A 12395-nucleotide genomic window follows, 5' to 3' on the forward strand; every position below is an offset into this window, starting at 1 on the left:
GACCTGGCTGGAGAGAGTGGTGCATGCGTGTGCTTGTTTGCAAGCCTGAGAGCATGTGTCTTACGTGTACGTATGACACTCGCAACTGCGTCATGTACACACGTAACGGGCCCCACGCGGACCACAGCCACCACAGGCTCACTCACCGTGGGCCAGGAAACAAAAGGCTACATCCGTGTAATCCGTCCCTGACGCAACTCTGTGAAGTGGGTGCTAGCATCCTCATCCAGTCTTACAGACTAGCAGGTGGCCCCGGAGAGCCGAGTTGCCCCAGCTAACGTGGGGCAGCATCTCCCTCATCTGGAGGCAAGTGGCTGTGATGAAGGGGCCTGGGGGAAACGTGGTCCCAGGGATGAGGAGCCCCCACGGGCAGGACAAGGGCGAGCACTTCCCAGGTGCCTGCTCCACGCTGTCCACGTGCAAAGTGCTAGCCCTGGGTCTACTCTGTCTACTCGTCGTGACACACGAGATACAGCAGGTGACGGCATGGTTTGTGAAGGTTGGGCAGGGACAAGGGCACGAGCTGGTCTGTCATTGCCACATCCCCGCTGTCCTGAGCAGCCTCGTGCACCTGCTGCTTTGCAACTGCTCCGCAAGAGCCCGGGGCCAACTCCCCTTGGGGGGCTCACGGGTGGGCTGAGCTAGCAGCTGGTGTCGGGTCAGCCCAACTCCCTTCACTCCTGCTGAAGGAAAAGGGAGCTGCAGTGAGAATGTAGTACCCCCTCGTCTTTTACCCAAGGCCCCTACATCACCAAGGTCACAGCCAATAGGTAGCAAAAACAGAGTCCTTTTTGCAAAGAGACTTTTCAAAGAAATAGGCTTGTTTTCTATTTCCGAACCCATGTTCTTTCCTCTACAAGGATGTCCCCTACTCACATGTCCATCCAGGGTGGGTGTGGCTGTGAATGCACACAGGGGCCCACGCGTGTGCTGCCCATGTTTACCTGGGTTTCTGAGGGGCGTGTGTGCACAATGTGCATGTGCACGTGCGCATGTGTATTTTGTGCATGTGCACGTGTGCATATGTTCGTGTGTGTATGTGTGGGTGTATGTGCGTGGGTGTGTGTGTATGCGTGCGCGTGTATCCATATTTCATCATGGTCTATTGTGTCTCCAGTTCCCCACCCCAGGCATGTCCCTGTCACCAGCTCTTAGAGCGGCCCTGGAGACACCTAGCACTTGGTATCCCCCAAGTCAAGAGGAAAGGGAATGCCATGTGAGGACTGAGCCCCTTTTCTGTGCTCCTCAGCCCCCACAGAATTCCACATGAACCACTGAGGGACCATGGGCCACACTTGCGACACAGTACGACCACAGAGCTGAGACCAAGATACCTAGGTCTTCCTTCCATCCAGTGCAAGGTTTCCCAGGCAACCCCAGGGTATGGCAGGTGGGGGCAGCCCAGGCAGGTGCAAGATGTGATGAGCAAGATCCAGGACTCAGCTCCCACAGCTGCCACCTCTCGGATTCTGGGGACAGCGATCACCGGACCCCATGTTGCAAGCAGCCCATACCATCAACGCAGCACCAGGAGAAAACACACATACACACAAGTAGGCCGTGGGAGAGCCCCCAGTTTTACTGCTTCTGACTGAACACAGTGAGGTCTTTGTGGGACATAGGCCCAGGCTCCCAGTGCCTGGGTAGGGTACTCTTTCCACGCTCTGGCCACGGCGGGAGCCGTTCTCCAAGGGGAGACTTTTGACCCGATGAGTCCTGGTGTCATCCTGGCTCCGGGTGCCCCCTGAGGCTACTGGCTGGGGCTGGGCAGAGGCCTGGGGGGCTGGTCCCCAGTGAGTTGGATGGGGGGGCAGGCCTCGGGTGAGACACAGTGGGCCTCATGCTCCACCAGGCCTGCGGGGCACTGGCAGCCAGGAACGCAGGGCCTCACACAGCGGGCTGCCAGCTCCCCTGGGGGGACGTGCTGGTTGAAGCAGGTGCGGGGACAGGGCGGGCCACACTCATCGAACACGAAGCCACGGTCCAGGGCACAGCCCACGACTGCAGGTGGAGGGGAAGGCAGGGTCACGGGGGCACCCCGTCCAGACCCGAGCCCTCTGTGCCACCCTCTTCCCCAACTCGCACTGGGCTTTGCCCCCTCACCGCAGAGTGTGGGCCCCCGCCAGGCAGGCGTCACCCCCGCCCGGCGGCAGTGGCTGGCATAGGCCTCCAGGGCGTCACAGAGGCAGGCATCGGCCAAGGAGCCGGGGCCACAGGCACATAGGTCATACACGCAGGCGGCAAAGAAGGGCTCCGGCGGCACCACAGCATGGCAGCGGCCGAACGAGGAGGACGTCAGCACCCCACACCGGGCATTGGCCTCACGCCTGGCTCGGTAACCTGCTGCCCTGCACGGATCCACCTCGCGGCCCTTGGAACATGGCCGGCTAGGTCCCGGCCCTTCTGGGACCTAGGCGGGAAGAGTGACCCTGAAGTGACAGCATCCACTGGCAAGCTGGCCTTGGTGTGCTACGTTCTTCAAAACACTTTCCACCAAATATTTTGGTTTAGCTTCAAAAACCTCCCTACAAGAACAGCAAAGGAAGCACCGGCCACTTTCTCCTTGTCCCCATTTTACAGATGGACAAGCCAAGGCCCAGAGCAGGTAAGGGACTTATCCAAGGTCACACAGCCGGTGAGTGGCAAGGCAGGGCTTGTGGATTTAGATGATGCCTCTTTCAACAGGCTGTCCTGCCTCCCCCAGCACCATGACCCCAAATCATCCTGAAGCTGCAAAGCCCTTCAGTGATCCCCCTGCTTTCCATATAAGCAGGCTGTTCTAAGACTCCCACTCAACTGTGCCTCCCTCAGCCACCCAGCTCCTGTGCCACTCACCTGCCAGCTATTCCCAAAGGCAGCCTCTGTGGGCAGGAGCAACCCCTCAGGGCCCTGCAGATCATCCTGGGCAAAGCCATTGAAGTTCCCACAGAGCCCACACATCTGGCCCCGGTAGGAGCCAGGCACGCTCACCTCCACCTGAGACTGCCCATCCCACAGCACCTGTGCAGAGAGGCTGGCATTGGGGAGTGGGGAAAGGTAGGGACCCCGTCCTGGCCCCAGGCACTGTCAGCACCCCTCCCTGCTGGAGGGGAGGAGAATGGGTGGATAGAGGCCCCCCATGGAGAGGAGGCAGCTCTGGCCCAAGCCAAGTTGGCCCGCCCACACTGTGTGAGTCCTGGGCGAAGACATGAAGAGCTGCCCACACTCTGGCAGGAGGGCACCTTCTCCCATTGGCATCCCTGAGCTGAGCCCCTGGTGAAATGCAAACCCACTTCCAGAGATTCACTTTCTCGTGGGCATTAGGGCCTGACAGAGGACAAAGCACAATTTGAGTCCAGATCAGAAGTATAGACAAGCCTTATTTTACGAATTTGTAGATTGTACTTCTTGCTGAAGGCAGGGAGAAATTTACTCTCTGACATGGGAGTTGGAAGGAATCTCAGAAGCCACCTAGGAGACCTCAGTTGACATGCCCCCCAACAGTTCCCCCTTTTTACCAATGAGAAAACAGGCCCGGAGGAGGCTGGTACTGGCCTAAGAGTCCCACTGTGTTGGTGGCTGAACCAAGATTAGAAACTAGGCTCAGAACTCCTTTCACTGCACCCAAGAATCCCAAGATCCCCTCAGAATCCAGCCGAACTTTCTCACCTCCCTGGCCTGATCTGGCCCTGGACCTAGCCGGTATTCCCACTCCCTTTCCAGATACAGACGCGTGAACCGGTCCGGGGCTCCCACACCCCCACTGGCCCTGGCGGCCGCACCTGGAGCCCTGCCTGGGCGTGCAGGATCACCGTGCGTCTCTGCAGCTCCACGTACAGCAGCGGCTCCTGTAGGAAGGGCAAGGCCACCGGGCGCCCGTTCACCTGGAGGAGGGAGGCAGGAAGGGGGGGGGGTGACGCCGGGACTGACGAGTGGACCGCGGACGGCGCGGGACCGACCTTCCCCGGGTCCTCAGCTCTGCTCACCGTGACCGCTCTGCCCTGCAGCAGCCGCACGACCACGTCTCCGAGCAGCACCGCCACCTCCTGGGTCCAGGCCACACCCCTCCGGCCCCGGTTATCGTTGGTCACGTGCACGCTGTGGCGTGAGAGGCCCAGGTGCCGTGGTCAGCAGGGACAGGTGTAGGGAGTTGGGGGAAGGCAGAGGGGGCTGCGCACCTGAAGTCCGCTCCGCGGCAGTCCTTGGCCAGCACATAGCTGCAGCTGCCTTGAAAGTGCAGCAGGCGGCCGTCGAAGGTGCGGTAATGAGGGTCTCCGAAGGCCGTGCAGGAGGCGGGTCGAGGCAGGCAGCGGGGGCAGCAGCTGCCGGGACTCAGGGCGGGGGCCTCGTCCTGGCCTCAGCCCCAGACCGCATCAGACACATCGCCCTCCCCGCCGTGCCCCACGCAGAGACTCCCCGGGACCGAGGACTCGGACTCCCGCCTCCGGGCTCACCGCGAGCGGGCTCAGGGCGCCGCCTTGTGGCCGCGCCTGGAACTGCACGGCCTCGGGTACCTCCGCCCCACCGCGCGGCGGCCGCTACCCCAGCCCTGCCTCCCTCCTTCCTCCCGCCTCTTCTCACCCGGACGGCGGTGCCACGTGCCCACTCACCCCCACCGCCCTCGACCGCGGCACTCACGGGGCCACAGGAGAGCGGCGGGCAGCGCTGGCTCTGGCAGCGCACCGTGCCGGCCACGCAGGAGCAGGTGGTGCAAACGTCCACGGCCCAGCGCTCCCCGGAGGCCACCGCCCGGCCCTGGTGTGCGCACGACTGGGCGGGGGCTGAGGCGACAGGAGCGGGGTAGGGTCACCTGCCCGTCCCTCGCACTGGGGTCTCGCTCGTCCCCAACCCCCATCGTTCTGGCTGGCACCTTGGCATCGCTCACAGCAGCGGCCGGCCTCTCGCACCTTCGCCCAGCCGTGGGGGCAGGAGAGGGCGGGGCACTCCTCCAGGTCGCACTGCACGTGGCCCCGCTGAGGACAGATGTCACTGCTCTAGGGACCTCCCGCAGAGCCTGGGGGCCCTGGCCTCACCCTTCTGGGGGCCCTCTGGGTCACAGTCTGAGGGAGCAGCCCCTTCTCTCTGCCCCTGCCGCACAAGAACACCCATGTCACGTTCCAGTGGGGGATGAAATCCAGCCCTTAGTTCCTTGCTCCAGCCCACGGAGGCCGCTGCCGGCTCTCGGAGGGGGCGCCTTTTTCTAATTACCTCAAAGACCCCATAGTCACTGGTCCAGTGACTCCTCTATCCACCCATCTGTAAGGCCCTCCGCCCCACCCCATGCCCACCCTACGACCCCCAGCTCACATGGCAGGTGCAAGTAACGCAAGCGTTGCTAGGGTCCTGCCAGCTCTCTCCATCTGCCACGCTCCGGCCCTCGGCCTCCACCACGCATTCTGAGGAGGGAGAAATGAGGATGGGGGAGCATTGTCCTTCCAACCGCATCCTCCTCTCTGGAGCTCACCCTGAAGGCCCACAGCAGGGGAGTGCCCACACCATTCCACGAGCACCCTGATGGTGTCGGTTTCTTCATCCGGTATCCAGATGACCCACTAGATGGCAGGCCCTACCCCAGGGCTCACGTAGAGGAAAGGGTCCTGGAAGCCCAAAGAGCCAGAGGCTGGAACCTTCCCATGGGCCAGCTGCCAGCTCAGTGCCATGCCTGGCCAGTGGGCCTGGGATCCCTGAGCCCACCGACAAGCCTCAGGCGAGGCCTTGAGAATCCAGACTTCATTCCCTGATTTCCTCTACCTTTTGCACCCCAATGAGTAGCCGTTCATTTCTACAAAAGAATGAAGCCTGCATTTGGAGTATACACCCCAGGTTGCCCACATAGCCTTTGGATGCCACCCTTCCTGTCTCCCCCCTGAGGCTCATGCTCAGAGGTTGCAGGTCAAGGCTGACTTACCTCGACACACGGGGCAGCAGCTCCCAGGCGGGGTATGGCGCTCTGATGGGGGACAGCTGAGCTCAGGACAGGCCCGGTGAATGCAGAGCCATGTCAGGTCCTGGGGAAGGGCATGTGAACACCACCGGTAGAGACCAGCAGAGAGGGAGCAGGGTGTAGTTGGGAGCAGGCCTGGGCCAGATATGATATCCGAGATAAGTGGGAGGATGTCAGGGTGAGTGGGGAGCCTGGAGCTGCTGCAGGACAGGGCTTGCTGCCACAGCCTACGGCGGAGGAAGAGAGCGCTTTGGGAGTCCCCGGGGCAGAAGGCTCACCTGGCACCGGCAGGTGTAGCAAGGGTCAGGCGGGGCCAGCTCGGAGCCCAGCAGGCCTTCTGTGCAGTTACTCAGCGCCTCTGTGAAGACAAGAACTCCGTGTTGTGGGGAGAAGGGGGAAGCAGGGGGCAGAAGCCCACTCACCCACTGCGTCCCTGGACTTCTTAGGCCTGGGGCATACTCCTATCCCTAGCACCCTGATGCCAAGAGGAGAAGTCCTCTTTCTTCTGGGGTCAGCGAAGAAAAGTTGGGACTTTTTGAAAAGAACTTCGCAGACTCCTAGGGTGGAGGGCCTGGAGATGGACAGGGTGTGGCTTCCTTAGCCTCAGGTCACTGAGGACCGGCAGGATGCCTCGCCTGCTCCCTCTGCTACTTCCTTTTATATCACCCGGCTAAAACGGCACAAGGAAGCCCAGAGAGCCAGGGAGATACTCCAGGTTCTAATCCTGGCTCCAGCATTCAGTGCCTGTGCCATTTTGGGCAGACTAACCAAACGCTCTGAACCTCCGTTTTCTCAGCTGTAAAAGGGAACAATAATACCCCTCACTGGGCAACTGAGAATTAAATGGGATACTGTTTATTCAAAGCACCGAGTACAGTGTGCTTTGAGGAAAGCACATTATTATGCATCTACAGCATGCAGTAGATGCATAATAAATGTTAGTCCTCTTCTCTTTTCCTGAAGCACATCCTAGCAAGTGTTGGTAAGAACGGCTCCCCACCTCAGTCTCCCTTTGGGGCTTTCAAGAAGCCCGCGGCCGGCAAAACTCCCGCCCCGCAGCGCCACCTGCTGGGCAAGATGCTCCACAAACTGGCTTCAGAGTCAAGGATCCCCAGTTCCCCCTGGGGGTTGCAGGCCTCCCCTGCCAGGGCATGCGCTTCCAGAATAGTCCACCGGACTCAAGAAAAGGGGAGGGCTGGGGCTGCAGAGGAGAGCTGGGTGGCTCTTCCAGTGTCACTCTGGGGGTGGCCATCCTACCCTCCTTACCCCCGTACCCAGCGACTCACGGGCACAGGTGGGACAGCAGCGCTGGGGCCCAGGGGGCAGGAGCTGGCTGGTGGGACAGCCCACCAGGCTGGGACACTGCCGCCGGTGACACTGAATGCTAGGGGGTCCCTCAGGCTGCAGCTACAAAAATGAGTGAGCAAAGGGGGTGGGTCCCAGGCCCTGGAAGCCGAGAGACACCCTCTTTCCCTGGACTCCAGGCCCTTCCATCTGCCTGCTGCTCCTCCCCCTGGATGTGTCTTGGGCAGATTAAAGTCCAGTCTGCAGAGACTCACCGTCTCCCCAGGTTGCTTCTCACCCCATGCCCTAATTCCCGGAGGTGATGTCCCCTTCTCTTTCCAGTTACTTGGGCCTGACCCTCCCTGTGACCATTGACCCCCCTGCCCTCTTATGCCATCCTCCCCCCTCCCTGCCAAGTCTCCGGGCTTGGGACATCATACATCTGTTCACCATTGCCTTCACATGGAATTCCCTAACATGCCCCCCCCCAACCACTTCCCAGGTATCTCCCTCTACCTCCCATATACACCCATCCTGCACTCCAGCCAGGAGGGCCTTCCCACTGCCCTCCCACCTCCCCCCCGACTCAGTGCCCTTCCCACCCCACACTTCCTGGCCCCGCTTAGCTCCTCATTTCACCCCAAGTCCTGCCTCACCTCCTGGCCACAGGCGCACATTCCTCTCTCTGACCCCCATAGTGCTTGTGCCCCACAGGGTCCAGGCTGCCCCCTTTACGGTGCCCCACCCCTCAGCGTTGCCATCACCCACCTCACAGATGCACACTTCACACGGGTCTGCCCCAGGCTGGAAGCTCTCCCCTGGTTCATACTTGCGACCCTCATGCTCACAGTCTTGGGGCAGGGGGTGGGGGTAGGAGCAGAACAGGACCAGGGAGGCTTTAGGCTGGCAGAACTGCCAGGGGGTGGGCTTCTCTGCCCCCGCAGTGCCCCTCAGCTCCAGGGATTGGCGTGTGTGCAAGAATGGGGGTCACTTCTCCTAGAACAGCCCGGCTCTGCCACCCAGTCCAGTACAAAGGAGGGAGATGTTGACCAGGTGCTGCCTCCCTGCCTTCCCCCAGCCGGCCCCAGGCTCCCAGTACCAGAGCATCGAGGGCAGCAGTCGTTGAGCCCTTGGTGGGGCCGGGCACAGGAGATGACACACTGGACGTGAGCACAGGTCACGATGCCCTCATGACACATGCAGGAGGAGCAGGGGCTTTGAGGGTGCACCCAGCTACTGCCTTCAGGGTGCTCCTCCCCATCAGCCAGGCAGCCTGTGTCCCAGGTGGGCAGGGATGAGCTCTGAGGCTTGGTTCTGCCTGTATGCCCTTGTTCCCCCAACCCTGGGTGCTCGGCAGGGCACGTGGGTGCAGAGAGGGGGATCTGCACGGAGGTGGTGAGAAGGTGGCGGGGGGCGGGGCAGAGCTCGTGTGGTGGGGGGAGGGGAAGGGTCCTGGCTCAGGGTCAGAACACCTGGGTTCTTATCCCATTCCATGTCTGCTTGCTTGCTAGACCAAGGGCTACAACAAAGAGTAGCCCAGTACCAGCAATGGTAGCTGGCATGCAGTAGGTGTGTAATAAATGCATGCGGAAAGAATGAAAGGCTCCATCACTAAGCATGTGCCCAAGGTAACAATGTAGACCCAGATGGCTAAGATGCAAATCCTGACTGCCACCTACTAGCTGCGTGACCCCGGGCAAGTTATGGTACCTCTCTGTACCTTGCTTTTCTCATCTGTAAAATGGGAATAATAATAGTACCTATTTGATAGTGTGTGGGTTAAATGAGATATGTGTCAAGTGCTGAGCTCAGACGGGATGTGCTCAACAAATGTGAATCGTCATTATTATGATGATGAATAGAGTGTCGTTAGGGAGGGGGCAGTTTTGAGGGGGTGATGGTCTAGGCAGGCCAGGGGCAGGGAGAGATAGGAAGAACTGAAGATAGCAAGGTGGGAGGGCCAGGCAGGCGGACAGGGAGCAGGAGGCCAGGGGAGAGCTAGCAGAGGGAGGTGGGGCAGGTACGGGGCATCGGGCTGGGTGGGGGTGTGTGGCAAAAGCAAGGGGGCAGCCACATGGGGCCGGGCATACCTCTGCAGCGAGGGCAGCAACTGGCCTGCTCTGTGACCTGGAGCGGGCAGGACAGAGGAGGGCACGGCAGCCGCACACAGCTGACCTGGCCGGCCTGCGGGAGATGCCCTTTAGGCCAGGAGCCCCAGCGGCATTGTGGCCCTGCCCCCACCCCGCTCTGCCCCCTCCCTACCATACCTGACAACGACACCACTCACAGCTGCCTGGGGGCCCCTCAAACTCTTCCCCGTCCTGGTGCTCCTGGCCCTGGGAGAGGCAGCCTGTGGGAAACACGTTTCCTGGGTGAGGGGCTGTGCCACCTTGCCCTGTCCAACCTCGGGCCTGGCAGACGGGGGGGGCATGTGGAAGGCAGCTCACTGTGGCAAACAGGACAGAAGCAGGGTCCTGGAGAGGGATGGGGGCAGAGAGCTGGAGGACATGGCTTCTTCTGGCAGTGCATGGAACCTTCCTGGGGGAGAGAGGTCACACTGCCACTTCTGGACTCCATGTCGTCACAACCTCAAACCAGGCTACACACGGCCCCAGGGCGGGCTGTCCCTACCAAGCCTGCCAGGTTCCAGCCCCCCTCCCTTGGCCCGGGAGACCAGAATCCAAGCCTCTTCCACCAGATGGTACCCTGGGAGACGGGGGTGGAGGAAACAAGGTCTTCTTGGTCAGAGAGGAGGATCAAGGGATGAAAGGTTACCAGGTTTCCAAAAGGCCACCTCACCTGGCAGGTGCAGAGGGAGCAGCCGGGGTCAAGCGGGTCAGGAAGGGTCTCTCCGGGGGCTGCAGCGACCCCATGATAGAGGCATCCTGGAAGAGCAGGAAATGCAGTCAAAGAACATCTGTCCGCGCAGCCCCGCACGGCCACGCACACCTGGGCCGGGTACCTCCACCCCGGCTGGGGGAGACATTAAGTGCGGCCTGCCGAGGCCAGCAAGGTGAGGGTGTGAGGAGAGCCTCCGGCTAGCTGCAAGCAGTGGGGAGGCCAGCAGGCATGAAGGGGCTGAGGACTGGAGCTGGGATCAAAGACTGCTGGCAAGTTTCTGTCTGCACGGCCCGGGGGAAGAGGAGGTGAGGAATATGGGCACTCCTGGAAATGAACGCTCGAGGTGGCCCACGCTCACGAGCTCACGATCGTGGGCAAAAGAATCCAGGAGGGAAGGAAGCTGCCTCTCGCGGCTCTTGACTCAAGGGCATGGGAGCCCTTGAACGGGTTTGAGTCTGCTGATGTGACGTTTTAGGAAGGCGACAGGACAGTGTAAGAGCAGGAAGTTCTGGAAGTATGAGGCCCAGTTATCTGATGAGCACAACCGTGAGTCTAAGGTGACAGCAGGGACAGACAGGAGGGCACGGGTGGGGTGTGAGGAAAGCACAGGGTATGGGTTTGCTGCGGGGCCATCGCAGGGGAGGGGTGACGGTGGTAAGACCAGGTGACTCTGGGCCCCTGGGAGCTCCAGAAGGGGCAGGAAGGGCCGGTGCTGTCCTACCCTGGCAGGTCGGGCAGCAGTGTCCAGCCGGGGTGAGCGGGAGGCTGCAGCCTGGGGGCTCGCAGGGCCGGCGGCCACACGTCACGAAGCCTCCGAGGCAGGTACACAGATTGCAGGGCTCTCGCGGATCGGGGAACTCTTGGCTGCTCAGGTAGGACTCCCCTAGATACTCACAACCTTCGAGAGGGAGGACGGGGAGGGGCAGGGCAGAGGGCAGAAAGGGTGATAGGTGAGCGGTAGTCCAGTCCAGTCGGGCCTGAGCTGGGGCCTCAAAGACATACCCACTGGGGGGAGGGGAGGGCTTGAGCCAGGCAGCGGAAGGGGGGCAGAGGAGTCTGGGGTGGGGGAGCCGGCCGAAGCGCAGACTTCCCCCCCTTCAGCCTGCAGTCTATCGGGAAAAACCCACACAGAATCTGTCCCTAGAGTTAAATACTCAGCAGGCCGCTGCCCAGCCAGAGGCACCACTGTTCCCAAGCTGAGGAGAGCCGGAGATAGCCCGAGATGGCTTAGGAGACATGGTCCAATACTCTTTCCAGCCCTCCGATGGATCAGGGACGGGGCGGGGGTCCCAGGGCGGTGGCGGCCTGAGCCGAGCAGCCCTCTGACTCTTGCTGACCTCTTTTTTTAAAAAGAGAGGGCGCTTCGGGTGATAATGATGTGTCAGGGTTGGCTTATCAAATGCACCCCTGCTGTGGGGGTTATTAATAATGAGGGAGGCTGTGCAGGTGCTGGGACAGGGAGTACGTGGGAAATCTCCATACCCTCCTTTTACTTTTGCTGTCAACCTAAAACTGCCATAAAGAAAAAAATAAAGTCTTAACAGGAAAGGAAAAAAAAAAAAAAGAGGGCTCATCTGAGTCTCAAAGCTTTGGCACGCAAAGGTGTCTGACTCAAATTGAATGTTTTATTTTTAACTGTATTAATATTTATGGAAATCTTCATTCCTGGCAAATCGAATTCATTTACAGTATGATATAAAAACTCCTTCCTAAAAAGATTTAAATTTAAAAGTTAATTTGAAGAAAAATAGTTAACGAAATAAAATTACAGGTGGTAGAGGGTATGTAACAATATTGCCAAGATGGTACAAGGGTGACCAAAGACTGGGGAACTGGGTCTTTTTCCACCGTCTCTTGTTTACAGGAGCTGAAGTTAGAGTTACATTTAAAAATGGTTAAGGTAGTGAATTTTATGTTTTGTGTATTTTATAAAAATACACATTTTTTAAAATGTATTTTTTAATTAAAAAAAAAATGAGGCCCAGAGAGGTTATGTAACTTGTCCAAGGTCACATATCCAAATAGCATCAGCGGCAGGATGACTAAAACCTGACAGCACCAGGTTTTAGTCCAGTGTTTGTTATTATGTGATAGATGTTGTGGACCCACTCTAGGGCAGTAAGGGTGATGCCCACCCAGCCCTCCCAGCCCCTCATGCCCACAGTCCCCTGACCCTCACCGTCACAGGCAGGGCAGCAATCACCCCTGGCAGGAAAGGGGCACTGAGCAGGTGCACAGGTCCTGGGTTCGCAGCTAACGCTGCCCTCCCAGCAGAGGCAGAGGTGGCACGCGGCACTGGGTGCAGGGAAGCGCTCCCCGCTGGCAAACTCCTTCCCCTGGTACAGGC

General features: G+C 59.8%; 1 protein-coding gene across 1 annotated transcript in view; it reads right to left on the minus strand.

Annotated features, from left to right (window-relative positions):
* Positions 1–1516: 1516 nt before the first annotated feature.
* Positions 1517–12395, minus strand: part of KCP (kielin cysteine rich BMP regulator) — a 24872-nt gene continuing 13993 nt past the window's right edge. Inside the window, 20 exon segments of the mRNA XM_073898554.1 lie at positions 1517–2001; positions 2104–2410; positions 2836–3000; positions 3762–3863; positions 3966–4077; positions 4158–4330; positions 4618–4760; positions 4850–4952; positions 5287–5375; positions 5888–5987; positions 6202–6281; positions 7210–7330; positions 7976–8058; positions 8307–8480; positions 9298–9391; positions 9475–9557; positions 9655–9745; positions 10007–10092; positions 10770–10946; positions 12228–12395. The exon segment at positions 12228–12395 is cut by the window's right edge and continues 2 nt beyond it. Of these exon segments, the coding sequence (XP_073754655.1) occupies positions 1517–2001; positions 2104–2410; positions 2836–3000; positions 3762–3863; positions 3966–4077; positions 4158–4330; positions 4618–4760; positions 4850–4952; positions 5287–5375; positions 5888–5987; positions 6202–6281; positions 7210–7330; positions 7976–8058; positions 8307–8480; positions 9298–9391; positions 9475–9557; positions 9655–9745; positions 10007–10092; positions 10770–10946; positions 12228–12395 (2936 nt within the window).

The sequence above is a fragment of the Callorhinus ursinus genome, unplaced genomic scaffold (assembly GCF_003265705.2).
Source record: "Callorhinus ursinus isolate GAN/ISIS: 27379988/994484 unplaced genomic scaffold, GSC_fseal_2.0 scaffold12, whole genome shotgun sequence".
Lineage (NCBI taxonomy): Eukaryota > Metazoa > Chordata > Mammalia > Carnivora > Otariidae > Callorhinus > Callorhinus ursinus.